The sequence below is a fragment of the Amia ocellicauda genome, chromosome 21 (assembly GCF_036373705.1).
Source record: "Amia ocellicauda isolate fAmiCal2 chromosome 21, fAmiCal2.hap1, whole genome shotgun sequence".
Taxonomy (NCBI): Eukaryota; Metazoa; Chordata; class Actinopteri; order Amiiformes; family Amiidae; genus Amia; species Amia ocellicauda.
In genome coordinates, this window is record NC_089870.1 from 22,871,886 (window position 1) to 22,899,312 (window position 27,427).

General features: G+C 46.3%; 2 protein-coding genes across 6 annotated transcripts in view; both read left to right on the forward strand.

Annotated features, from left to right (window-relative positions):
• The first annotated feature begins 7,577 nt into the window (after nucleotides 1-7,577).
• Nucleotides 7,578-14,992, forward strand: g2e3 (G2/M-phase specific E3 ubiquitin protein ligase). Of its 5 annotated transcripts, none has more exons than XM_066694368.1 (15): nucleotides 7,578-7,867; nucleotides 8,402-8,490; nucleotides 8,715-8,812; nucleotides 9,159-9,260; nucleotides 9,409-9,533; nucleotides 9,731-9,899; nucleotides 10,077-10,183; nucleotides 10,359-10,475; nucleotides 10,653-10,777; nucleotides 11,792-11,909; nucleotides 12,002-12,312; nucleotides 12,419-12,600; nucleotides 12,752-12,924; nucleotides 13,043-13,254; nucleotides 13,378-14,992. In XM_066694368.1, the coding sequence occupies exons 2-15, from the start codon at nucleotides 8,448-8,450 to the stop codon at nucleotides 13,629-13,631; spliced, it is 2,136 nt and encodes a 711-aa protein (XP_066550465.1). In that variant the 5' UTR covers nucleotides 7,578-7,867; nucleotides 8,402-8,447; the 3' UTR covers nucleotides 13,632-14,992. The 5 variants fall into 5 exon arrangements, with proteins under 5 accessions (XP_066550465.1, XP_066550466.1, XP_066550464.1 ...); XM_066694369.1 differs by having other exon boundaries at nucleotides 8,405-8,490; XM_066694367.1 differs by having other exon boundaries at nucleotides 7,578-7,732.
• Nucleotides 14,993-15,646: 654 nt separating this feature from the next.
• Nucleotides 15,647-27,427, forward strand: part of scfd1 (sec1 family domain containing 1) — a 29,275-nt gene continuing 17,494 nt past the window's right edge. Inside the window, exons 1-11 of the mRNA XM_066694045.1 lie at nucleotides 15,647-15,727; nucleotides 18,106-18,176; nucleotides 18,547-18,635; nucleotides 18,863-18,953; nucleotides 19,039-19,161; nucleotides 19,350-19,437; nucleotides 19,673-19,762; nucleotides 21,015-21,070; nucleotides 21,429-21,514; nucleotides 21,834-21,933; nucleotides 26,969-27,108. Of these exons, the coding sequence (XP_066550142.1) occupies nucleotides 15,697-15,727; nucleotides 18,106-18,176; nucleotides 18,547-18,635; nucleotides 18,863-18,953; nucleotides 19,039-19,161; nucleotides 19,350-19,437; nucleotides 19,673-19,762; nucleotides 21,015-21,070; nucleotides 21,429-21,514; nucleotides 21,834-21,933; nucleotides 26,969-27,108 (965 nt within the window). The 5' untranslated portion in view covers nucleotides 15,647-15,696. The remainder of the gene's footprint in view (nucleotides 15,728-18,105; nucleotides 18,177-18,546; nucleotides 18,636-18,862; nucleotides 18,954-19,038; nucleotides 19,162-19,349; nucleotides 19,438-19,672; nucleotides 19,763-21,014; nucleotides 21,071-21,428; nucleotides 21,515-21,833; nucleotides 21,934-26,968; nucleotides 27,109-27,427) is intronic.

The window sequence follows — 27,427 nt, forward strand, 5'->3', positions numbered from 1 at the left end:
GATTCTCCAGTCGCTGGTATTGGGGACGTGTCTCTCCCTGGGTCTCTGCATTGTCTTCTCAAGCAGAGCACAGGAAGGATAGTGGTCCCCCTGTACTGCTGGCAACCTTTGCAGAGACCCACCCTCACATCACATATCACACAGAGGGAAGAAGGAGGAGGCCTCTGTGTGGGGAAACCAAAATCCGCCAGCCACCAATGGATGGGTTTCAAATTGGCAGTTTGGCTTGAGTGTCTGACTTTCTGTATTCATGTGGACCTTCAGGGTCTGTGCGTTACCGTCCCAGCGCAGAGCTGGGCTGCTGGCGATAGGGCAACAGAGACAGCCAGCCCTTCAGCAGTGTGTTGCAAACCTTCAGTGGCGATGTGGGTTACCTCGACCAAGCAGCTATTTACAACTCAAGTTCCTGGTTCTGCATGTTTGTAAGATGACTTTACTAATGTACTGGTGGCCTCAACAGTGTGGTAATAAACTCGGGCAGAACATCATAACGAACAGAACCACACAAATACATGAATGAACCTGAATAAAAAGGGAAAGTGGCTGTGTTTGTCATAAAGCATCACGTAGGCATCGATGGTCTAGTATCTGTGGGACTGTGCAGCCATCTGCTGGTGCGCAGGCGGAGCGACTGGGTGTGCAGAGACTAGTGAACTACAGCAGCATCTCTCCTGCTCGTTATTGACCGGCTCGTTTACTCGTTACCTCTGAGCTACACTGTGGCCTTCGCTGCAGAGCGCAGTCACTTCACGATTCCCGCTGGCGGCTTTTTCACTGTGGACTGTTCTGTTGTTATTGCAATGTATAGTTTCTTGTTTGTGTTATAATGCCTGTATATATTATATTAGCCCTACTTGAGAGATATAGATATATATAGTGAGCTGGAGGCAGAGACGGATTCATGAAAATAAAAACACTTATTTAAATACATTCACTAAATCAAAAGCACCAGCACATGAGCTGGAAACAATCACACTCAAATCACCCTCAGTCAGGGAGTTAGTCTCTCTCTCTCTCTCTCTCTCTCTCTCTCTCTCTCTCACACACAGGGTAACTCTGACAAACCCAATCCCTGGTCCAGAGACTTATGCCTCTTAGCCAAGCTGATCAGAGTCAGTGTGTGTGTGTGTGTGTGTGTGTGTGTGTGTGTGTAGTGTGTGTGTGTGTCTGTCTGTGTTTGTGTGTGTGTGTCTGTCTGTGTTTGTGTGTGTGTGTAGTGTGTGTGTGTGTGTGTGTGTGTGTATGTGTGTGTGTCTGTGTGTGTGTCTGTCTCTGTGTGTGTGTGTGTGTGTAGTGTGTGTGTGTCTGTCTCTGTGTGTGTGTGTGTGTGTGTCTGTCTGTCTCTGTGTGTGTTTGTGTGTGTGTGTGTGTATGTGTGTGTGTGTGTCTGTGTGTGTGTGTCTGTCTCTGTGTGTGTGTCTGTGTGTGTGTGTGTGTAGTGTGTGTGTGTCTGTCTCTGTGTGTGTGTCTGTGTGTGTGTGTGTGTGTCTGTCTCTGTGTGTGTGTCTGTGTGTGTGTGTGTGTGTGTGTGTGTCTGTCTCTGTGTGTGTTTGTGTGTGTGTGTGTATGTGTGTGTGTCTGTCTCTGTGTGTGTGTGTTTAGTGTGTGTGTGTTTAGTGTGTGTGTCTGTGTGTGTGTGTTTGTGTGTGTGTGTCTGTGTGTGTGTGTGTGTTTGTGTGTGTTTGTGTGTGTGTGTGTTTAGTGTATGTTTGTGTGTGTCAGTGTGTGTGTGTGTCTGTTTGTGTGTGTGTTTGTGTGTGTGTGTGTGTGTGTGTGTGTGTTTGTGTGTGTGTGTGTTTAGTGTGTGTTTGTGTGTGTGTGTGTCAGTGTGTGTGTTTAGTGTGTGTTTGTGTGTGTGTGTGTCAGTGTGTGTGTGTGTGTCTGTTTGTGTGTGTGTGTGTGTGTGTGTGTGTGTTTAGTGTGTGTTTGTGTGTGTGTGTGTCAGTGTGTGTGTGTGTCTGTTTGTGTGTGTGTGTGTGTAATTTACTGCCCTTTACTTTCGGACAGTTTCTGCTCAAGTCCATGCAGACCCTGTTTCCTGGTTGTGTTTCGTTACATCCAGTTGAAATGTTACCGAAAACGGTCAATATTGTATTCGTCCACCATAACACCTATACAAACACACACAAAGATGGGGGAAATAAATGCAACCTGATTTCATCTTATTGGGATATACTGACACCTAGTGGAGATCGAATAACCCCGTCCCAAGAGCCAGGGATATTTCTGTCAAAAATGTTTGAAATGTTTGAAAAAACAATCTCGCACCTCCCCCAAAAATTAAACTCTTTGTGTGTCGGTGTGTGTGTGTGTGTTGGGGGGGGGGTTGAAAATTAAACAGGTAAACTGTCTCTATCACAGATATATGATTTCGTACATTGTTATCATAATTATTGTTACCCACTTTGTTTCTGTTTCTCATCTTCTTCATCCTTACAATCATAATATATTTTATTATCTTCGACCCCATTTTAAATTATTACTACTGAATTTTGTTTATGTCATCAAATAAGTTACGTATTTCAAACAACGATTGAAATAAATAAACACTTGCAATATGTGTAAAAATAGACTGGAGTTGGACCAAGACTATTCAGCGGAGGACAGACGGACTCATACATACGTACATACACGCATGCATACATGCTAAGACACATCACATATATCTTAATTAACCTGCAGTTTTGATATTTCTAATGAATTCTTCCAATTCATGTGTTGACAGCGGCGTATTATTGTGTGTGCAGGGCACTGTGAATGTGTAAATATTCGTACATATTGCCTGTGTTTCTCCTAATATTCCAACACAGTAAGTGTGTTAAAATGTATACATGTCTTGTCCTGAGTGGCAGGCAGTAAAGAAAACAGCACAGCACCGGGTGTGTTATTTCCTTGTTTTAAAACGTGCAAAGTCACTTGGTAACGTATTCACAACCTAAACGAAAATCGATCAGCTTCAATATTTTTCACTGTGTTCACATGTTATATTAAAACCAATCAATCTTTATGCACATTTCAAAATTACCTTTTTTATTTTAATTAAACGCGTTTCTTGTTTCTGTTCCATGTCTTTTTTTATTGAAGGCGGCTATTCAAAGCGGCCGCCTGAATCCCTAACTTATTTGAAAATACAGTTCGTTCACCAAATGTCTTTAAAATAATACTTTTAAATGAAAACGCTTTAGATGTTTAGCTGTGGATGGGAAATTAAATCTTAATTTTCTTTACATATTAAACTGGTGATGATTCCCAGCAATATTAGAGTACAGGTTTTCATAAAGATTCAAAAGCACTGGAAATTGCCATAGTGATAATTGAGCTAAATTGCAGCACATAATTGGCTCCCGCGGTGCATGTCTGGAGTTAATGGCATGAGATGTTTTGAAAATAAACCCGTTTTGAATGAATTGCATGAGGCTGTCGCGGTGTTGGGAAACATGTTTCTAACGAGGGAACAGTTTTAAAGTCCTGCAGTGGGGGCCCGTACCTGTTTGCCTTGAATGGCAGGTCGTTCAAAATGCATCTCACTATAATAAATCTCTACGCAAACACTCATTTTAAAAGAACGAAATTGCATTTACCACTTTTTCTCTCTCTCCCTGGGAACATATAGAGCCAAGGTGTGAGAGCTGGTCGCGCCTGTAGGACCGGGTTCAGGAGCGGCTCCAGATGTGTGCCCCGTCTCTCCAGATGCGGCCCCGGTGCGCCGGGACTGTGAACACAGCCGCAGATGGGACCCGGTGACATCCTGTCGCTGCCGCACAGAGGTGTCTGTGATTTTAATAATGGCTGCTGGAGGTGATTAATCCACGCGTGGGGGAGGGTGGGAGTGAGTGGGGCGGTGGGTGGGGGTGCTCTGCTGGGTGTGAGGAGCTCAGGGGTCCGGACGGGCCCCCAAGGGTCGGGTTTTAATGGCAGCCATGCCAACTGAATGTATTAAATGAATGTATCCGCCTCCATAATTACAATACCAAACTGAAATTAGGGACCTGTCTGTGCGTCAAGTAGGATGACTCCCTCTGTTTCCATCTGATACATTGTAACCCAGTGTCAAAAGAAATATAATGACTACAGGTTGTGTATGACATGTTGTTACATAGTAAAGTTGGGGTGGGGGGGCTGCGAGCTGTGTTTGCGGTTGTTAAGAGCTGTCCAGGGTGCTGGGCGCGGTGCACCTTGGGGATTCTCTTCCCATTGCCGTGGGGAGCCGCACCCAGTGACCCAGTGACCCAAGTCAGTAAGTTATGGAATGACATTTAAAGTCTTCGTTTGGGGCTAAACAGTGTGTTTGAGTGAAATGCCTTGCTGTGGGTTGATGTGTTTTACAGTGTAGTATTAATATGTTCACTTGTACCTGAACAAAATCAAAAACCAATGCGTTTAAATGGAGTCTAACATTTTATCTAAAGAGCAATCTCAATATGATCTGTAACGGCAATCAAATAATGAGAATGCAAACATACCCGAGCTGACTCTACTGAGACAGAGGGAGATAGCAAGTGACTAATTATAGAAGACTAACTCTTTACTGCATAGGCAAGGTAAACTACAGCATTTACCCCCCTGTGATCTAACTAAATAATTTCAATAAAGTAAGATTATAAAGTTTTGCTGTCTAGCAGTAGGAGGGTAAAAACACAATGTTTGCTTGTGATGCTTAAATTAAAAGATTGCACGTTGTGGATACAGTATTTACTGAGATAGCAAAAGGGAAACTGTATGTTTGTACAGTGAGGATGCTTTCTGTTCAACTGTTTGCGATTGCCAGCCAGCAGCACGGTCTAAATATTGATAAGACCCAAAAAAATGTTGTAAGGCAAAGAAATAAGCAGACTGACAATTATCACCTCTCAATGGAAAAGAGACAGGCATGTGAAACTTTCCAAACGTGTCAATACAGATTAATTCACTTCCATCAGCTCTCGCATGCCCTGTGAACAGCAGCCGAGTCCTACAGCATCAGCAGCCGCTCCGTATCCTGCGGCAAAACCACGGCTCAGTCCCCAAAGTCACAGTGGCATCGGTTGGCTCCGTGGGTCGCTGAGTGTTTGTGTCAGCAGTGTTGCTCAAATTCAGACTTCTCCTTGCCACCCTTGACACATGCAGCTCAGCAACAGAAATATTGCGCTTCAAGACGGCACACAAACATTGCATTTGATTAAAAGTGCCACATCCTAAGTCTATAGCAGCAGATTGGAGAGAGGCTTCCTTCATTATGGGCTCAGTGGGTTCTCCTCCGTTGATTATTTCTGCCTGAAAAAGTTATTTTTAATCAGATTTAAATACCTTTTATTTGTGCATACAGGTAACTATAACTCCTGACAATATGATATGTACTGTAAGAGTGAGAAGACTGGTCAGAATTGAAAATATTAGTTGTGTACGATGTAGAAAAACAGTACACAGTACGCACACTTAGACCAAGAGAATTTGAAAATGTTACTGCCTGGATTGTGCCCCTTCCTCCGGACTGCAGGTGGGCTTTGTCTTGAAATAAAATACCAAAGGATGCAACTGAGAATTTTCAGGCATGAAATGGTATAATATTTTCATTGTGTTTATTAACTATATTTCTTTTAAACAGGGAAATGTTGCATAAACCATCTATTTAGTTGTGAATAAGCCTGGAGAGTTATAAAGGTCCTAGTCACTGCACTGTGTGTACCACTGTAATTAGTGTGTGTATTTTAAGCCTATGGCCCAGCAGCAATAGCTAATTAGAAAGAAAAGAAATTAATGTACAGCCTGCAGGATAATTATGCCCAGGACAAAGCTTGACCAACATAATTAGCTGCATTTGGATAAGTTCTCAATTTGCTATTCAGAAAACTAAATAGAAAAATCATATACTCCATTGGTCATGAATAGCTTTGAAAAAATGAACATTTGGATTATCTGAGAACATCTTAAAAGGATAATAGAGCAAAGATTTCAGACCCACGGCTCCCAGCCCCGGCTCCCTCTTTGTTGCTTGATTGCAAAATCCCATTTCAGATGTGTTTCTAAGGTGCTATTTTCTGTTGATTTGAAGACGACAAATAATAGAGCTATCAGTGCATTTAGAAAAATGTCTTTCACCTCTGTTTTACAGCGGGCTTGGTTTGGGAAATAATAACGCACCATGTTACATATTATATATGGTTTATTTTGTGTGAATATAGCTTCACCTGTGCACAATAGGCTCTGGCAAAATGTCCTAAATGCGTCTGGGAAATGTTTATGATTTTCTTTAAAGGAACAAACAGGTATCTCCTGACTCTGAGCAGAAAATAAAGAATGAAAGAAATCATTGCAATGTATATATTATTATTACTAATAGTAGTGTAGTAGTAGTATATCTGATCATACTGTGTAATTGATCCTAAGACTAATTTAACAATTTTATGAAAAAGACTCTACTTTACATTAACCTGTATGTGCCATGGATGTCAAATGTCATTCCTTTTGTATTTCATTTTTAAACACTGCCCTTTGGCGTTGACTCCTGAATACAGCTGTTCCAGTTATTGTGTGAAAACCGTGTGGAGTTATTTTATTTCCTGGACGACTCTCAAAAGAACATGGACTGTGAAATATGCAGGAAGGCGCTTTATATCGCCTAAAGACACGACCTGTGCATGAGAACTGAGTTTCTGAGCCAGTTGTCAGCAACATGTCATTGCACAATAGTTACACATATATCAACAAATAAAGTCAATTTCATTACTGTTTGATACTTTTGTTTTAATGGCAGTAGTACTCTTCCTTCGTGTATTACAGGTGAACAAAAAATGCAATGGAAAAATGTAAATGTAAACTGTTTGATTGTATTTTAATTGTGCTTTTTAGTCTTTGGTTTTATCCCGTGTTCTCCCGGTGATAATAGGCTATAGGATGTTCACACTTGTCATGACTGTAAAGCTATGTGTACACTGGCACAAAACAACCATTATTTCGCTCATATGTGACACAGAAGCTGTTTATATGTCATTCACATGATTCTGTTGGACACTCCTGGATCTTTGCAGAGATGTTTTAAACGTGTTTGTTGTTGCTGCTGCTGTCTGTTAAGCGTTCATAGCGAATCAGTGTTGATTTAATCGATTCCTAAATCAGAACCGACTGAGAAATGTGTTGCATGGACCATCCCTGCTGCTCAGGTTTGCATTGACCAGGAGCACAAGACTGTTGTGTTGTGTTGGATGCAAGCGGCCAGTGCAGACATGAACTAAATTGTAAATTGGAACTTGTAAAATGTATTATTTTGAATTGCTGTTTTAGCTAAATTTAATTTGTAATGATTGATGCCTTGTCCTTCACTGTATTTTGCACTTTGTTTGCACAAGTCGCCCTGGATAAGGGCGTCTGCCAAGAAATAATAATAATAATAATAATAATAATAATAATAATAATAATAATAATAATAATAATAATGAACAGCAGTCAAATTCAGCATCGTGCGCTGCTGTATAATACATAAAGATGAAACACACCGGGCTCAGCTCCGTCACTGCTGCGCCACGCCCCCCGCCCCGACGTCACTTCCGTGACCCCGCCCCCGACCGGATGTTTGGGTTTGAATGTTCCAGAGAGGGGCATTCGAATCGGAGCGTGACCTGCGTGCGCCCCGTCCTGTGAGTGCTGTCCGCCCGGCCTCCACTGTTGTTAGCGCTCAGGCTGCACCAGAGGATTTAAAGCGGTTTTGTGTGCTGGATTGTGCAGCTGTTCTGTCCAATACTCCTCTTTGTTGAAGGTAGAACCGAGAAGCGTGCATGTAGCTTGTTAAAATGCAGTCGCCTTCCATGCATTGTGCCTTATTTATTTACTGGGAGATGATGTAGTTATTGAGACCATAAAGTTACTGCTATAAAGAACGCTAGATATTGAGGTATGTGTTCGCTGTTCATCCCATTTCATAATAACAGTGATAATCATAGGCTGTTTCATGTTGCTTTGTTTGAATTTGGTGTCGTATCTATGCTTTTAATTATACTAATCACCAATGTTTTTTATTGCAGTGTAATATTAAAATAATAATGAAAACATCAGAAAATATATCAGAAATACTGTCATTTATTATTATTATTAATATTATTAATAATAATCATAAATCACCATCATTATCATTAATAATATAATAGTTTGCAGACTAGAAAGTGATTTTACTTTTTTATTATAATTTCACGAGCAGGCAGCTCCAAAAAATCACTCGGACTGGAAATAACGCGTAATGAATAATGTATCAGTGACGTAACGTGTGTCTGATCGATTAATTTATTAATGACTTCAGTTGCTGCCCAGACAAGTGCTGCTTAACTGTACAGTTGAACGAGTGGTGTCGGTCTCTCTCTGTGTTGTGTAATACGGTATTTTGTAATGTGTACATTGCAACAGAGGTAACGATGTTTATTTCTTGACACAGTAGGTGTGTCAGACTCCTTTCAGATGACACGAGAAGTGACTTGAACATGGAGAGAAGCAAAAGTAAGAAGGGCGAGGAAAAGCAAGAGGGTGAGTTACAGTCACCTTGTTTTTAATGTCTTATAGTTGCAAATCCTACACAGGCGTGATGTCTATTCTGCACGATGATGGAGTCGTTTTTACTCGTATGCCAAGGGAACTAGTTACCAGCAACCATGACTCCTGAGTATTTAAAAACCTCACTGATTTAAAGAAGTGCTTTACTGACAGCGCAGTGCCTCCGTTTCTAACCTCTTTCTGATTCTCTCTTCCAGTCTGTGTTTTTTGCAAGCTCCCTGACAACTGCCCGGACAAGTATGGGGAGAAGATTGTCTCCAAGACTCACAGCCTCACTCTGCACTATTTCTGCCTGGTAAGCACAGAGGCTGATGTTCTCCCCGGAGGAGGGCGGGCGAGCGGGCGGCCGGGGAGGCTAATCTTTTAGACGGGGTCATTTGCCGTTTGAGCTGCAGTTCAGTAAGAAAGCGTGTAGCGTTTAAAGCGATCTCAGGGTAGTTCGACAGCTTTCTCGCTCTGTCTACCAGCCAGTGACTCTGGTACGGCTGTCTAGCCCTGTAGTATTAGTGCACAGTTGGTGGCTGATGCTTTGTTCTGGATTTGGGCCCAGGACGTATTAAAAAGCCTGTGTTTACGCAGTGACTGGGTCCAGGAGCTTGTGGATATTTCCTTAACTCTTGCTGTTATTTAAACTGTTCCAGTTGATGTCAAGTGGCGTTTACCAGCGCGGGGAAGAAGACGAAGGGATCTATGGGTTTCTGGTGGAAGATGTAAGAAAGGAGATGGAAAGATCATCGAAGCTGGTGAGTGAACGGAGAGGGGCCTTTGCAGTGGTGATGTCCTGAAATTCACAAGTCTCCTGTTGGTCAGCTGACCTTCTGGATGGCTCATCACACAGCCTGTGTTGGAAGTGTCTGTAACGTCTATGTCTTGCCTTCCTTGTGTGGCTAGAGATGCGGTGTCTGCAAGAAGAACGGCGCCTCCGTCGGGTGTTCGGTCAAAGCCTGCAGTAAGAAGGTCCACTTCCCCTGTGGGCAGCAGAAGGGCTTCCTCTTCCAGTTCACAGGCCTGTTTCCGTAAGTTGGCCTCGTGTGATCGAGTCGGTCAGTGTCGGACACGGACTTTACTGAAGTCATGTGATTGTGTCGGCCTCTACGGGGGCCCGGCCTGGTGCTGTTTGATCGTAGTGGAACGCCTGACATTGATACACGGACTCGTAAAGCCCGTTTGGGTTCCTGTGATGTGTCTGACGTGATGTTGCGTTTCTGTGCAGGTCCTTCTGCTTGGCCCACCGGCCCACGCAGACCGCGGCCGACTCGTCCAGACTGAGCGGACCCTTCTCCTGCTCCGTGTGCCTGGACCTGCTGGAGCCCGTGCTGTCCTACAGCGTGCTGAAGTGTCCCTGCTGCAACAGTAGCTGGTTTCACCGGGACTGTGTGCAGGTATATTACACATCTGTGGCTGTGCGTTGTATAGATATTACACACACAATCAATAACACCCTATCTGTGCAGCCCTGTCAGTCCCGTATCCCAATATACAAATATCACTGTTATTTTACTGTGCATTGATCACACATGGTTCAGAGAGTCTTTTAATCTCCCCGCCTCTGTGTTCAGAACCAGGCCCACAGTGCCGGGATGTTCTTCTTCCGATGCACCATCTGCAACAACAAGGACAAGTTCCAGCAGGAGATGCTGCGCATGGGCATCCACATCCCGGAGAAGTGAGTCACTTGTGTTTCAGATCGTCTGCGCTGTCGCTGCCCACTGGGTCACGTGTGTTAGGCTTCTCTTGACATCCCTCTGTCAGGATACTTGATTGACCTGCTTGTTTACATGTATTTTCTGCTGGAACAGAAGCTGTGAATGTATTTAATCGCTGAACCCATCCTCTTACAGAGACGCTTCCTGGGAACTGGAGGAAAATGCGTACAGCGAGTTACTGCAGGTCTACCAGCACTGCGATGTGAAGAAGTGCTGCTGTCGCCGCGGACGGGGCTTCAGCCAGCCTGACAGGTACGAACAGGCTGCCCGCGGTGCTCTCCCGGGGACGAAACACACCGGAGAACCCTCCTGCGTTGCCATGATAATAATGACAAAATCGCACGGAGATCTCCAGGTCTGTAAATTTACCAGGCTGATCAGATCAGGGCCAGAAGGAACTGAAACCTGTCTGTGATGCCTGTCTTGCAGCAAGTGGGAGATCGTGCTGTGCCAGTACTGCGGCTCGAGCGGGACGCACCGGAGCTGCTCCTCTCTGCGCGGCCTGGCGGAGGAGTGGGTGTGTCCAGAGTGCCGGATCATCCTCAACGAGACCGGTAAGGACCTCTGCGCAGGGGACAGTGAGGGAGGGCAGCAAGGAATCTAATTTCTCTCAGTGTTCTTTCCTCTATCACATTGTGGTCAGCTTCCGGCCAATTATATCGGCAAGCTTGGAATCCAAATCAGATTTTGATTCAGAAAAGCAGTTTTTTTCACTCTAAAGTAATTGATTCCAAGAGGAGTTTCCTTGCCAAACTATTCATACGTCTGACCCAGTCTGTGGCGATTTACACTAGTTTACCACAAGTAACCAAAGCTCTGAGAGCTGGAAAGGTATGAGTACTTTACATCCAGTTCTCACAGGGAAACCTTGGACCTGTAAACCAATAGCTGCTGATGTACAAAACATAATCAGTTAATTTTGTGTTGCAGCATAACATAAGAACATGAGAGAGTGTCCAGTCGAGAGGAGCCCATTTGCCCCATCCTGCTCGTTTGGTGTCCATTAATAACTAAGTGATCAAGGATCCTATCCAGTCTGTTTTTGAATGTTCCCAAATTGTCTCTTCAGCCACATCGCTGGGGAGTTTGTTCAGATTGTGATGCCTCTCTGTGTGAAGAAGTGTCTCCTGTTTTCTGTCTCGAATGCCTTGAAGCCCAATTTCCATTTGTGTCCCCGGGTGTGTGTGTCCCTGCTGATCTGGAAAAGCTCCTCTGGTTTGATGTGGTCGATGCCTTTCATGATTTTGAAGACTTGGATCAAGTCCCCACATAGTCTCCTCTGTTCCAGGGTGAACAGGTTCAGTTCCCTCTTCACTAGAGACGCAGCTTTGCTTCCAGTCAAGGAGTTGTGTGTTAAGTTCCTGGAGTGTGTTTGTGAGTTTATAAGTGGTGCAGTTTTGGAAATAGGCACAGTCCTTGTAAAGACTGATTTGAGGTACCTGGAATGTTTTTCTCCACCAAAGTGACGCATTCAGTATTTTAATCATTCCTGTCCTTGCAGGGCTTTCGCTCTCGGTGTAAACTGTAATAATGTGTTAACACTCGTCCGTTTCCTTTTTTCTCCTCAGGCTCTTTATCCCGAAACATTCACTCGATGTGTCCCCCGTCTGTCACAAAAGAAACCAACAAACCGCGTGTGAAACGCCACCACCCGTCCTCTCGCTTTTCCCCGGTGGTGTTGAAGAGGTACGTGTTCAAACCAGAGCCTCGGCGTGTCTCCCGTTGTCTCCCGCGGTGTCCTGGCATCCGGCGTGTCTCTGACGTCCTTGTCTCTGTAGGCAGTCGCTGCCGGCCAGGTCCTCCGCCGTGATGTTGAGGGAGCTGGCGGCCCAGGTCATACAGTTCGAGCACACGAGGGTGTTCATCAGGGGCAGCAGCGTGTTCGACGCAGCGCTGCTCGCTGTGCGGAAGAGGAACTTCTCGCCGCGCCACGCTGTCACGGTCTTCTTCAACAAGATCCGCAAAGAGCAGGTCAGCGTGAACCACGGGAATCGGCGCAAGTTCCTGCGTCTCCTCGTCCACTACTTACAGAACTGCGCCATGTTCGAGGGCTTCCCACACGCCAGGAACCTGACGCTGGACTCTCAAGGTACACAGTGTTGTACAGGTGTTTATGGTAATGCCATAGAATGAGATGTTGAATCCCATATGAATGGACTATAACAGGCGTTCTAATCGAGGTGTTGTTTCTTCAGCCCTGAGCGAGGATCTGTACTTCGAAGCCGGGCGATTGATCGCTCTGTCTCTGGTGCACGGTGGTCCTCCTCCCGCCTGCTTCTCCAGAGTGCTCTACCACTGCCTGCTGGACGACTTCCCAGGCATCCAGCTGTGCGTGGAAGACCTGGGGGACGTCCTCTTCGCAGGACACGTGACCAGGGTAAAGCCCAACGATCACTGTGCATCTCCTCAGTCTATACTGCTTGTAGTTTTCAGATTCAAGAGTTTCCGATGGTAAGTGTTAACCATCAGTTGAGTGTGTCGAGTCACCAGGTCTCATCTGCGCTATCCTTCTGTGTCGCTCATTTCAGATCAAGGAGGCCCAGTCCGTTGACGAGCTGCAGGTGGGGATGTGTGCGGCCGTGGAGATGCTACCGGTGCCCGGGTATTTGAGACCAGTAAGCAGGCTGTGTGACAAGGAGCTGGTGGTCCAGGACCTCCTGAACTTCTACTTGATCACTAGACTGCAGATGCCTCTTCAGAGGTACGTTTCTCCAGCCGTGTCAGCGGACGGCTCCGAAGCCCTCAGATGCTGCCAGCACACGTTTCAGATGTTTTCTTTCCAAGGGGTTTATTTTGGCTGGTGTGGTGTCTTTGTTCAGATTTCGCGAAGGGTTGAAAACACTCGGAGTCTTGGACCAAATCCAGAAGTTCCCAGAGGTGTTCTCTCCGGTGTTCTGCGGCAGACCTGAGAAACTCACGGCCGAGAAGATGGGTGACCTTTTCACGGTCCACTACTCGTCTGATGAGAACAGGGTGACGGTGGAGATGACAGTGGTTGAGTTTTGGAGACAATACCTGCAGGACTGTGAAGGTACTAGCTGTGTCTTTTATTTTTGATGTCGCCTCTCATTGTGTCATTGTGGTAGCATGGCCGGTCTGCTCTCTGTGGTGTTTTTCTGGCCTGTTGTGGATCGTAATCTACTGTGTGTTTCAGATGGGAATTGCGCCTCCTCCCTGGAGATGATTCTCATCTTCGCTACTTCGGCTGACACGGTGCCGGCCATCGGCTTCACGCCTGAACCGTGTGTGGAGTTCATACATGAACAACCCCAGTCCCAAGGAATGTACCCGGAAGCCAACCCCTCCTTCAACTGTATCTTGTTGCCCGTGGTCTCATGCTATGATGTTTTCAGGAGGAACATGGACTACGCCATCTGCCAGGATAACTGCAACCAGTTTGCTGAATAGTGCTGAGAGTTTTTTATTTAGTTTCTTCCCTGCTTTGCTGTGTATTTTCAAGACCAGATCATGGAGTAGAAAACGTGACTCATTTATCAAAACAGGAGTGCAGGATTCACACTACGATCTGAAGACTGGTGTCTGTTTCTGACTGTATCAGACGGGTGTCACAGCCTGGGTCCGGTCTGGGTGAAGCTGGCCGAGGTGACTTTGCTCCTGAAGGACTCGGTGGTGTAAACGCAACGCCATGCTGACCACCCAGTCTTCAAGCCCATCCTGTTCTCCTGCAGTTTCCGGTTTGAGGGCGTGCCGTTTACCTCCTGGTCCCAGTACAGTCCTGGTCCCATGACTGCTTCGATGGAGGAGTGCAACTATAAAAATAAATACTAAAACTAGTGGTAATGATCCTTGTACCTGAAACAGCTCAGTGCTCATGAAGGAGGGACCCTCATTGATGTGATTGTACTAAAGCTTCAGACCTGAGGACTTTCTGTATCTCACTCACTTCTCATCACTCGCTCTTAAGTTACATGTACAATATTCACGTTCACGGGTGTATCATGTTTGTGCATAAAGTTTGATAGATATGTATATGACACACAGGTTTCACGCAAGAATAAAAACTTTGGCTGTTCGTGTTCAAGCGACGCACACAGACTCACAACACCACGACAACTGTGATTAAAAAAACTACACCAATGATCTGAACACGCCTCTCACCCTGTGTCATATGGTCCCTCTCGCTCCCGGCCAGGCGTGTTCGCAGGTCTGGATACCGCAGAGACGCAAAGCATTAGACTGCCTCTGCATTATATACCTGTTTTGTTTCATGTTTTTAAGTGACTGTATATATCGACGCTTCTGACTGTAAATAATTGTACTCGTCTGTTGTGGGTCGGACTTTACAGTTCTGGATAAGTGTTACGGTCCTTTCTTCATGTGTAGCGGTGTCAACGTGTGTAAAGTGTTTTACTCTTCTTTCTCTTTCTGTTCTTTGTTTTTGTATTAAAGGCTCTTCATGAAAGCAGAGAGATGTTTGCTTCGAAAAATCGAAAAGCAAGACATTTCAAAATCTCTGTGAATTCCAATCTGAATTCGCTTGCAGTGTTCAAAAGTGTCCTTTTAATAATTTTGGATTTTGTCCCTAAAAATGCTCCTGTTAATCCAGTAAAAACCCAATTGTAAATCACCGTGGATAAAGAAATATAATAATATGAGGATTAGTTTGCTCATTAGTTACTCAAGAAGGAATGAAAAATCCCAAAAGCCTGTTATTTCTATGTGTAATAGTGACTAATGTCTTTAAATTAGTATTGGCACCCTTTGTATCTGATGTGTTTGAAGAATAAAACATCCACAGGTTTCATCCACCTGGTGTTCAGTAGTGTGGTATGCAGTCGTGCATGTAGGTTGCAATCAGTGTTAGTGTATCAGTGTTAAATAGTGCGTTATGAGTAAAGAAACGCACAGACCAGGGATGCAGTGGTGACATCATAGGCGGATATACTACACGGACCAATGAAAAGGCTGCATCAGTTCAGTATCCTACGACACTTTCATGACTGACACACTAACCGATTTATGTTACTATTACTAAACTACATACTGTAATAGTACACTTACTTACTCAGTGCTAACCCTGCTGAGTGCTATACTACTACCGCCGCACTATCCATACTGTATGCTAACATAAATACTGCACTTCTCCACCAATGAGGATTGCAGATGGTACAGAACTGCGGAAACATGCTGCCTATTGTTTAGACATCACATCTATCACGCATATCAAGCTGCACACTACTGTAATCTGGCATATTCGATATTATGGTCTACACAATGTATTGTCACATGCAGATGCATTTAATTCCAGTTTGCGTTTTCACGGTATGAGCCCTAGTGTCCAGGATAGCAAGGGGGTATTGACATTTCCTCACAGGCGGGGTCTGTGCAAACGCACGACGCGGAAAGCCTCGCGTCCAGACTCGGGCTCGCAAAATGCAGACGCTCCCTGCGCCTCTGCAGCCGCAGCTGCCACGTCATCCGCCGCCGCGTCACTGCGTGATTCCCAAACAAGATGGCGGCGTCCGTGCGGGAGAAGCAGACAGGTCTGTACTCGGTCCACTTATTGTCGCTGCGGCGCCCCGGTCTGTGCTCGGCTCATCGGCCCGTGTGTGTTCAACGCAGCTGGTCGCGGGGGCTCGCCCGGCAGGTGGCGTTTCTGTCGGCCTGCGAGCTGCTGGTCAGCTGTGTTTACTCCTGGCTGGATTGTGCGCGTAGCCCGCAGGAGCAGCGAGTAAACAGCGTGTAAACAGCGTGTAAACAGCGTGTAAACGGCGTGTAAACGGCGAGTTACGCGGTCCTGAGCAGTCTAACGCTTCTGTCCGGTCTTTGAAAACTGTCTGAAGCCCGAAGGGACGTAGTGCCGACTGTCAGCAGTGCAGCGCAGCCGTACAGAGGCGTGTTTTCAACCCGTACATACAACAGCAGTACGATGCCCGGGTCTGGATCCTGGAGCCCTGTAGACTGTTTGTGCATCAGTGTCTTCTGTGCTTCTGTAGAGAGACGACACTATAGACACAGTGACACCCACAGAGAGGGGACACTATAGACACAGTGACAGCCACAGAGAGGGGACACTATAGACACAGTGACACCCACAGAGAGGGGACACTATAGACAGTGACACCCACAGAGAGGGGACACTATAGACACAGTGACACCCACAGAGAGGGGACACTATAGACACAGTGACACCCACAGAGAGGGGACACTATAGACACAGTGACAGCCACAGAGAGGGGACACTATAGACAGTGACACCCACAGAGAGGGGACACTATAGACAGTGACACCCACAGAGAGGGGACACTATAGACACAGTGACACCCACAGAGAGGGGACACTATAGACACAGTGACACCCACAGAGAGGGGACACTATAGACACAGTGACAGCCACAGAGAGGGGACACTATAGACAGTGACACCCACAGAGAGGGGACACTATAGACAGTGACACCCACAGAGAGGGGACACTATAGACACAGTGACACCCACAGAGAGGGGACACTATAGACAGTGACACCCACAGAGAGGGGACACTATAGACAGTGACACCCACAGAGAGGGGACACTATAGACACAGTGACACCCACAGAGAGGGGACACTATAGACACAGTGACAGCCACAGAGAGGGGACACTATAGACACAGTGACAGCCACAGAGAGGGGACACTATAGACACAGTGACACCCACAGAGAGGGGACACTATAGACACAGTGACACCCACAGAGAGAGGACACTATAGACAGTGACACCCACAGAGAGGGGACACTATAGACAGTGACACCCACAGAGAGAGGACACTATAGACACAGTGACACCCACAGAGAGGGGACACTATAGACACAGTGACACCCACAGAGAGGGGACACTATAGACACAGTGACACCCACAGAGAGGGGACACTATAGACAGTGACACCCACAGAGAGGGGACACTATAGACACAGTGACACCCACAGAGAGGGGACACTATAGACAGTGACACCCACAGAGAGGGGACACTATAGACACAGTGACACCCACAGAGAGGGGACACTATAGACAGTGACACCCACAGAGAGGGGACACTATAGACACAGTGACAGCCACAGAGAGGGGACACTATAGACACAGTGACAGCCACAGAGAGGGGACACTATAGACACAGTGACAGCCACAGAGAGGGGACACTATAGACACAGTGACAGCCACAGAGAGAGGACACTATAGACAGTGACACCCACAGAGAGGGGACACTATAGACACAGTGACACCCATGTCGCTTACAGAGAGAGGACACGGGGTCTATAGCAGGGGTCCCTGGTCCTGTTTACCCCCGTGCCCTGCTGTTCCAACCAAGCTCTTAATTACATAATTTAATCCTTAATTGAACTAACAATGCACTGTAAGGTTCAATTCTGTAATTATGTAAACCGGAAGGGCGTGGGGTCTCCTGGACCGGTTTGGGGACCACTACAGACACAGTGTCATCCATGGTGGCCAAACACTGTCATCCGAAGTGTAATTTTGTGTTTCTCTGGGATTGATGTAGATCTATCAAGTTATCTGGCACTGTATTTTATCTGGAAACTTAAGGCAGAGTCTCCCAGTCCTGCTGTAGAATACAGATCTGCTCTCGCGTTCTGATCTGAGATGTGGTGTAACATTGTCCAGGGATGTGCATCATCACCGTCAGCCCATATTGATCCACAGCTGCATGAAGGCCTGTCCTAAGATGTGTCCACTATGTATATAAATGTAATATACATACATTACATTTAAGAATCTCTATATTGAGTGTAGAAAATTGTCACAGAGGTCAGTATGCTTTTGCAAGGGGCTGAAACTGACTGTAAGTCCTACATTGTTATTGCACTCTTTGCTCACATAGTTGTCTGTTTTTCTCTCTGGCGTGGCTTGTGTTAATGGTCCCTCACAGCTGCTCTGAAGCGGATGCTGAATTTTAACGCTCCTCCTTTGAAGAACAGCTCATCGGAGCCAGTATGGAAGGTGAGGGGCTACAGAGAAACAACCCAGTTATACTATTCAGGAATGGTCGGTAAGAATGTCATAGTCTGTCCACAGATTTAGATCTGGAACAAATTATAAATATGGAGAGAGAGGAAATGTGACAAAACTGTACATTACGAGTCTTCTGAATGACAGCGTGCGGTTTAATGGCAGCTTCTTCCTCTTGCCTCATCCAAACGCATCATCCAGGGCCTGTGTCCGGGCCTGGGGGCTGGGTTTATAAAAGCACGCACAACACCCTGTTGTCTCACGGCTGGGGGTGGCGTTTCATGTCCAGCCCTCGCTGAGTGTGAGTGACAGCAGCTCCAGGGTGTGTAACTCCTTCGTATCTTCCCTCCTGTTGCTGCAGGTCCTCATCTACGACCGGTTCGGCCAGGACATCATCTCCCCACTGCTGTCGGTCAAGGACCTCAGAGACATGGGCATGACTTTGCACCTGTGAGTAACAACTTGAGCTGAGCTGGCACTTGGGCACTCTCCAGAGGGAGCGTCCTACGTGTGTGATTTGACATTTTCTTTCACTTTCTAAACAAAGATGCTGGTCCTGGCTTGTTTCCTTTTTGTTTTTGACCGTATTCGTTATTCATGGCTTTTCCTGGCCCACACGCCTTTACGATGTGAAATGCTTTCTCTGCATCTGCTGAGACACGAATGCTTTTCTTCAGGCTACTGCACTCGGACCGAGACCCGATCCCCGATGTCCCAGCCATTTATTTTGTCATGCCGACGGAGGAGAATATTGACCGGATATGCCAGGTAACGGACTGCCGTAGTGCCCGCCTCCACACTGTTTATTACGCATGCTTTGCACAGTCCTACATTGTTGTCTGCTCTCTCTCAGGATCTGAGGAACCAACTCTACGAGTCCTACTACCTGAACTTCATCTCTGCGATATCGAGGAGTAAACTAGAGGACATCGCAAGCGCAGCGCTGGGGGCCAACGCGGTGACGCAGGTTACCAAGGTCAGCGAGATGCCACTAAAGGAATCTGATTTTCAGACGCAATCATGTATGAGTCGAGCACGAGCTGCTGTTTGTTTTAAAGGATTCTTGAGTTGAGTTTGAGTGACCTGTGGTCTGTGTGGATGCCCGGCAGGGATGTCTCTTTTGAAATGGACAGAACCGTTAAAGGCCGGTATTTATGTCGACAGGTGTTCGATCAGTATTTGAACTTCATCACACTGGAGGACGACATGTTTGTGCTCTGCAATCAGAACAAGGAGCTCATCTCGTACCACGGTGAGTCGTGCCGAGACGCGGGCGCAGAGGACAGGGGCCCGTAGAGTGACATGTCAAGCGTGTAGATGAAGTCCTGGGACTGTGTAGAGAAGTTAAGACTGACAGGCGGTGATGTTGGTTTAGTACAAACGAATTCCACACTTTGGTCAGATTGGATTTTTCTTGATGCTTTATTGGCATAGATTAAAATCCTGACATCCTTAAACTCATTGTGTGTGTCTGTATTACTTCCCAGCCATTAACCGGCCAGACATCATGGACACTGACATGGAAGCCATAATGGACACCATCGTGGACAGCCTCTTCTGCTTCTTCGTGACTCTGGGTGAGTTTGGTTACTCCCTGACGTTCAGGGTGAGGATAATTTTCTTACTCCAGGTCTGTCAGACAGTTGATTCTCCGTGCACCCTAAACACTTGTGTTAACGGCACAGTGAAACACCTGCTGGTCTTTGGACACTAGATGGCAGCAGAATGGCAGCTGGTGTGATGCCGACCAGGTAAAACACGGAGTCTGTGGTGAATCTGGGTCCGCCATGTGACCGGATTTTTGACTTCCGGTGTTCAGGACGGGGCTGTCTTACCCTGGAAATGTGTCACAGTGACAGAGCAGGATTTACCAAATCGTGCATGGTCCAATAGAGAGACTTTTCACCCTCATAACAGACATGTGAGACATTTGTCTAATCGCCCCTCGCCTGTTGACTTGTCATGGGGGCTTAAGTTTGTTACAGCTTCACCGTAGATCAAAGATCTTCTGTTTCAGAGAGTTTAAGAGCCCGTTTAAAGGTCGGACAAGTGTGTAAATACCGAGTTCTGAGTGTGATTATCTATGAAGGGGCAGTTCACTTAATGCAAAATGTAGAAGCCCAGTCAATTCGCTGTCCACAGCGGCTCCTCTTGATGGATTGTCCTGCGATTCATGCCCAGTCTGTGGGAGCCGCCTGCCAGGGCAGCTGCGTTTGTGTTTTCTGTTCTTTGCGAAAGGCAGGGAGCTCTGAACCCGAATGAGTAATAAAAGACGGCGGAGGGATTGATGCGGCGCTCGCCTCTCGCACTCAATGCAGACACTGTTGCGATGGAAATCCCGGCCAGAGACTCCAAGTGATTAATTTCACTTTTGGTGTCGGGACTCGGGTTTCACCGTCCCGAGTGAGATATTAAATATCGCCACTGTGTTTTTTAACCACTTTTTCTGATCTTCTGCATGTATTATCTGTATTGTGGGTCTGAATGGGTCCTGGGATGAGTTTCGGGTTGTGTGACGAGGGCAGCTTGTCTCATGTCGTGTGCCACTTTTGGGGTTTTTTAGATGGGTGTTGACAAAGTTTTACAATTATTTGTATATAAACATAAGCTTTTACTGCTTTGCTTGATGTGCTTCTCAGAACGCTCAGCCTTGTGTGTGAGTGTTTGAGAGTTTGTGTGTGTGTGTGTGAGTTCAAACGAGCCAAAAGATTTCTGAAGAATCTGTATTTGAAGTCCTAAATGAGAAAGTAAGGAACGAGGAAAGTGCTCGTCGGAGAGTCTGTTAAAGTCATCAGCTGCATCCTTAAGTGTCTGTGTTTGTTGTATTAGGTGCTGTGCCGATAATCCGCTGCCCCCGAGGGAACGCGGCAGAGATGGTAGCAGTGGTAAGAGTCCACACTCCCCTTATTACCGTCTATTACCGTCTGATAATACCCCGTATTATCTGTGGCCCCAGCGTCCCTCTGTCTGCCCGGCCTGGTCCTTCTATCGCTTCATAATGACGACTGTAAAAATTGATGCCGTGGCAGACTGAGCTTCTTTACCTTTTTATTGATTTAATTGCGTCTCCTGTCTACACGTGTCATGTCCAGAACCACTTTAACATGTGACACAGGCAACCCAATCAGTATGAGCTCTCTGTCATGTGATTGTCTGTGTCTTAAGAACTGTGCTTTATAAACATGTTAAGTGTCAGTTCATGAAATCCCAAGGCCATTGTAAGCACTTCTGTGTTTTTATCAGAAACTGGACAAGAAGCTCCGTGAGAACCTGAGAGACGCCCGGAACAGCCTGTTCACTGGGGACACCATGGGCACCGGACAGTTCAGGTGGGTCGCTCTTTTAATCAGACCTTTTTGGGAAGTCCAAAAGCACAGCATTGTGTAAGAGTCCCTGTATATCCACTGGAGTGTCATTCCCCAAACGCAGAATTAAACCTTAACCGTCTCTGCAGTATTGAGAGAAAGCGAAGGATTGATACAGTGCCTGAAACTTTGTTTATGGTTAATTCGTTTTATTAATTTAGGTCACTTTAGGTCATCTGCCTTTTGGGGGGCATTTGTCTCCTCACCGTCCCCATGCACCCCTGAACCAGCAGAGGAGATTACAGCAGCTCAAGACCTGAGACTTTTCCTTCTCTCCCCTCAGCTTCCAGAGGCCTCTGTTCGTCCTCACCGACAGAAACCTGGACTTGGCGACACCGCTCCACCACACCTGGACATACCAGGCCCTCATACACGACGTTCTGGTGAGGGAAACGGCTGCCGGGACTGATGATAAAAATGAGATCATCTGTCTTTTTCCACGATGAGAATCTTACAGTGAAGAATTCTTAACCAGAATATACACATACAATATATTGAGTTAAAAAAACATAATTTATTCAAATGTTAAACAATTTAAACCAGGGGTTCCCAGCCCTGGCCCTGGTGGAGCCCCTACCCTGCTGGTTTCTGTTCCAACGAGCTCTCAATTACTTAATTGAACTCATTTGCTTACATTTTACTTTTAAATTTTGTAACAGAAAAAAAAGTTGTTTCCTTAATAAGATAAGTTCTTTATACAATTTTCTACTTAAAAGCCCTGCTGTTTAAAATAATTAAAAGGACATTTTGTTCAATTAAGGGCTTGGAACAGAAACCAGCAGGGTAGGGGCTCCTGCAGGACCAGGCTGGGACCCCAGATTTAAACCATTAAACCCTGTAGATTCACGATAAGATCTCGGTGCTCTGTTGCAGCTCGAGACTCCTCACAGTGATGTAACACTGCTGTCGCTTTATTCGGTGTATTTAGAGAGCACAACGAAACACATCTGTCATTGAGAACCGCTTCGCCCTTATTCTCGATTATTATAGAAGATGACACAGTTAGGGATTCTGTTCCAGAAACCGCTTTAAATCACAGCCATGTGTGTTTACTGGGAGACCAGGACGGATCTGTGTTGGTTATTTCATTGTATTTGTCCCTCTGTCCTGGGGGACGCGCTGATTGATGAAACACATTCGTCACATGAGCCTCTTCTTTAGAATCGGTGCCAGACCGCCGGTCGCGTCCCGAGTCCCGGGCCTCTGTACGGCGCTTTGGATTGGCATTGAAACGTCTGTTTTGCAGGTCTTACAGTAAAGGCAGGCTGAGGTGCGTTAGTTGTGTTTCGGCTTAAGCCTCCTTTTTCCATGCTGGTCAGGCATGAATGGGGGTGTGTGTGTTACGCTTTGGGTCTTGCCACTGATGTTAATCTCTTAAAAGTTTCTATAGCAAATCTACACGCACAAGTCTATTGGATGGTCTTTTATACTTACGTGTCATGGGTGTCATGCTTTTTTTTTTTATTATTTTCTTATTTTTAATCCAGTGATCAGTTGTGTATTTTGGTCTGCAAGCTGCAGAGCTTACGTAATGCACTGAAATTGCTGTATCCTGAGTGAGGAGGCGTTAAACACTTTCCTTCACAGTTTGTTCTGATCCCTTCGTCTGGAGGTTTGCCTAATTACCTTATGATTTGTCAAGCGCTATTCCTCCCCCTCACCCCCCCCCCCCCCCGAATCCCAGTCTTCTTGGCTGGGTTTCTATCATCCATCTTGCAAGATGAGAGGAAAAAAAAAAAATGAGTTCACCCTGGAATCCTCAGGCACCTTTTCCCTTCCACTTAAAATGACGTAATCTCTTCTACAGAAGCTAAAAATTGAATCCTGGACTGGGTGTCCCATAAATATCGATTGTAGCGAGTCTAGCATTGTGGGACGCATTGATAATTAATAGTGATCGTGGTGTTTGTTTGTTTGGTTTTGTTTTCCGTTTGTCCACAAGTTGATCGTTTCCTCTCTGGCACCAATCCGGTGGTTGAAAAAGAGCAGAGAGATGCAAAGGTATTGTCCTCGTGCCAAAAGCGAGCGAGGAGCTGTCTTCAGCGCCGCTCGAACACACAGGAAATTCCTCCTCTCTCTCCAGATGTCAGAGCCTGGCTGAGCAGCAGGTCGGCACGTAATTGCATCATACATCACAGAGAGGAGACTGCAGCTATTGATCTTGGCCATCGGGAGAGGGACCGCATTCTGCCGCTTGTCTTGAAATTGATACCTTTGAACTCATCTCTCCGGAGAGAGTAGGAGAGCTGGCGTTGTTCCAGGAGGCCCTTCAGGGAGGCTCTTACTTTTGGGGGCTCAGTTGTCATCTGTTGTCCTGGAGGAGATGTGCTGTTGTGTGCGTGCGCTCTCATGGTCGTGGTGAAATGGGATGCAGGTGTATTTTTATTTTTAAAACGTTTTAGCTCTAGAGAGTGGGAAACTGATGTTCCTGAGTTTTAGAATAATGACTAGAATCATCTGTAATGTGTTGCTGGCAGTCTCCCGGTATCTCCTAGTGAACGAGGGACTGAGAGACCCTGCAAGCGCGACACGGCCTCTGGGTGGCGCTGCTCTTACTCGACACACTCTCGTAAACTTCTGGCAGATTCTGCCCCGATCATGCGTTGGCAGACTGAATGACATGGCCCTCGATAGCAGAGAGCCGTGTGTCGTGTCACGGAGCGTAGACTGACATCAACGCTGAACTGGCGTTGCTGGTTTGAGTCGTCTCTCTGCGATTCTCTTGCTGCGATGGCGTACGTTGCTGTTTGGAGGCGCTCTCCCCGCCGCCCTCCTTCTCACCGTTTCCAGCTGCAGACGAATTGCGTATGTCGTCGCCGCCACCACAAACAAATTCGCATCTTAAGCGTCTTCAGCGGGTCTGTTTCTGCTTCGGCCCGGCTTGAAAGCTTTTGGCCGTCCGTCTTTATTCCGTCAGAATCTGTTCCAAACCCCGATTTCTTGCGGTGCTCATATTTCCCCCCCGTCCTGTTCAACTCTCCTCTCTAAAGAACGACTTATTGTTTGACTTTCCTGGCATTCGGAAGCGGCGCTCTTTGGAGACGCAGCTGGATACGGCGCTCCTGAGCACACTGAAGATCAGATCAGTGTGTGTCATGGACTCAAACCACTTCCTCTGAGCGGCGGGCCGGGGGGCAGCGGTGCCTGGACAAAGGGCTTTCTTTGGAAACGTAACAAAGGAACTGAGGAAAGAGAGTCACATCTCCCTTTCAATTTTCTGGCTCCGCTGTGTGCAGAACTGTGTCACGAGAGCAGTCGGGTTCAGGACAGAACAATATATAAACCTAGTAACGAACACAGACCCACAATAGAAGTTGTTTTAATGCCAAGTAACGGGAGCTGGTCTCCACTGGGAACTATTGTGGAGAGCTGGTTGGGTCAAAGGTCAAAGGGCACTAGGCTTTTCCATGTGTGATTCTTATATCCTGTTCTGTTTTCACAAAATATAATTCCCAGTCACAGCTTTTGTTCGTTGTCTGTGGTGGTGTGTGTTGGGCATGACCTCCCTGGGTCCCTGGGTGGTCATGACCACTTCCCCCGACCTCTACTCATGTTCCTGAGACGGATGCATTAGTGTCTTTAGTAAGTCTGGGCTCCACACTTCAAGAAAGATATCGCTGCTCTAGAGGCAGTTCAGAGGAGAGCAACCAGACTTATTCCAGGTCTGAAGGGAAAGTCCTACTGAGAGACTGAGGAACTGAACCTTTTCACCCAGGAACAGAGGAGACTACGTGGGGACTTGATCCAAGTCTTCAAAATCATGAAAGGCATCGACCACATCAAACCAGAGGAGCTTTTCCAGATCAGCAGGGACACACGCACCCGGGGACACAAATGGAAATTGGGCTTCAAGGCATTCAAGACAGAAAACAGGAGACACTTCTTCACACAGAGAGGCGTCACAATCTGAACAAACTCCCCAGCGATGTGGCTGAATTTGGGAACATTCAAAAACAGACTGGATAGGATCCTTGATCACTTAGTTATTAATGGACACCAAATGAGCACGATGGGGCGAATGGCCTCCTCTCGACTGGACACTGTCTTATGTTCTTAAGTCCAGAAGAGCTGCAACCTGCAGAACAAAACACACAGGATATAAAATGTGTGAGGAGGCATACATGTTTATTGCGGGGTTTTTTTCAGGTTAGCCATATAAAAGGTTAGTTTTGCTCGGACACTTGGGTAAACGGGAGGGAAAGGATGCGCTGAGCCCACCAAATCCAACCCATGTCATTGTTGACTCCACTACAGCTCGTCATGTCATGGGTTGAGGGTGACTTTCAGTCTGACTGATAAGTTGTGTCGACCGTATCCACAGATGGAACAGCTTAGTAGCTGACGAGGCGTATGGCAGCATTGTTCCAGTTCTCAGGGTTTAGGGAACATCAGAGCCGATTAGATTGAAAATTTGTCTTCCCGCCCCTTATGTACTGTGTGGAGTTTTTGAAGTACAATTTTTTTTTTAGTCACATCATAAAAACCGCAACGACACACCATCAATCTCTACGATCTGACGATGACAAGGCTGTGGAGCGGGATTTATGTGATATTTCAACGACAAGAACATGTGCGACAGTCGCGGCAATTAAATGGAAATCTGTTCTATTTTTATTGTTGTTTATACCACCATCATCTTCGTTAGGGATTCTCATTCCAGTTTTTAATCAGGTAGTGTACGTTTAAACCATTTTTAAGTCTATTTTTTAGTCCAAGTCCGACATAAGGAATTCATAATTACTTTTTCCTTTTTTTATTTTTTATTATGAGGTCATAAAATTCCTAGCTGTCTTGAAAGTAAGGGATGTCGTTCCTCATCTCCTGTAGAGGGACGCCTTCCAGCAACTCGTGTAAAGTATTTGCCGTTAGGATTTACAGATTTGAGGGCTAGACAAACTGAAAACTTTAACCGGTCTGCAAATCTGTACCCTATCATCATTTAATTTATCATCTACAAGTTTTAAATCAAGTTTGCAGTTTGCTGGCAGGTTTTGATTTAGTCTAGTCAGAGGGTTCAGGATCACAGTGGACTATTGATAGCGTGCATGGTTTTAATTCGCAGGTGTAACTGTACTGATGATGTGCGTACTGCCGCTGAACACCGTTGTGTAAGGCGTACTTAGTGTTAAACCTCTTGAGAATCTTTACCTTAGTCATTACTCATTACTTACACCCACCTTCAGACCTTGACTCTTTCCAAATCCAACAAAAAAGTCTGAAGGAGAGTCTGTTAAGGTATGAAAATAAATGTATTTTCAGATGGCAAATGCACAGGTCATAACTACAGAAGAAAACCTTTTTTCTGTCTTCCTACATTGTGCAGAGAGGTGTGTGTGTGTGAGTGTCTGTGTCTGTGTGTAGTGTAGCAGGACGTGAATGGGTTCAGGAGTGACTGGTGTCCCAATAAACTGTCCACAGGACTTCCATCTGAACAGGGTGAACCTGGAGGAGTCCTCCGGGCCCGAGGCCTCCCCCGCCGGCGCCCGGCCCAAGAAGAAGAACAAGAAAACCTATGACCTGACCGCCGTCGACCGGTTCTGGCAGAAACACAAGGGCAGGTGAGATTCGGCCTCGAGCCACCGCTGGCTCTCCCAGTGCAGGATGACTTCAGTCTGGTCACGGTAGGAATAGAAATCCGATGTGAGCCACGGACGGTCTTGGCAGGCCGTTGGAAACCGCGTCTCCTCCGGGGCTGCCGTGGTCGTTTGAACAGCAGCGTCGTTGCAAACCCTTAATGCGGTTTGTCATCAGTGGCGCTACACTCTGCCAAGGCGCTTCGTTTACCTCACAGGGTGACGGTGGAGTTTGGTCTCCATGCGCTCCGTCTTACCCCTGTCAACAGGGTCCTCAAGCCCTTGGCATTTGTCCCTCTGTCTG

Bases quoted from the DNA above. Each gene is read 5' to 3' on its own strand.
- g2e3 (XM_066694368.1), top strand. From the start codon at position 8,448: ATGGAGAGAAGCAAAAGTAAGAAGGGCGAGGAAAAGCAAGAGG. The intron at 8,491-8,714 runs GTGAGTTACAGT...TCTCTCTTCCAG, and splicing joins GGGCGAGGAAAAGCAAGAGG to TCTGTGTTTTTTGCAAGCTC. The intron at 11,910-12,001 runs GTACGTGTTCAA...TTGTCTCTGTAG, and splicing joins TCCCCGGTGGTGTTGAAGAG to GCAGTCGCTGCCGGCCAGGT.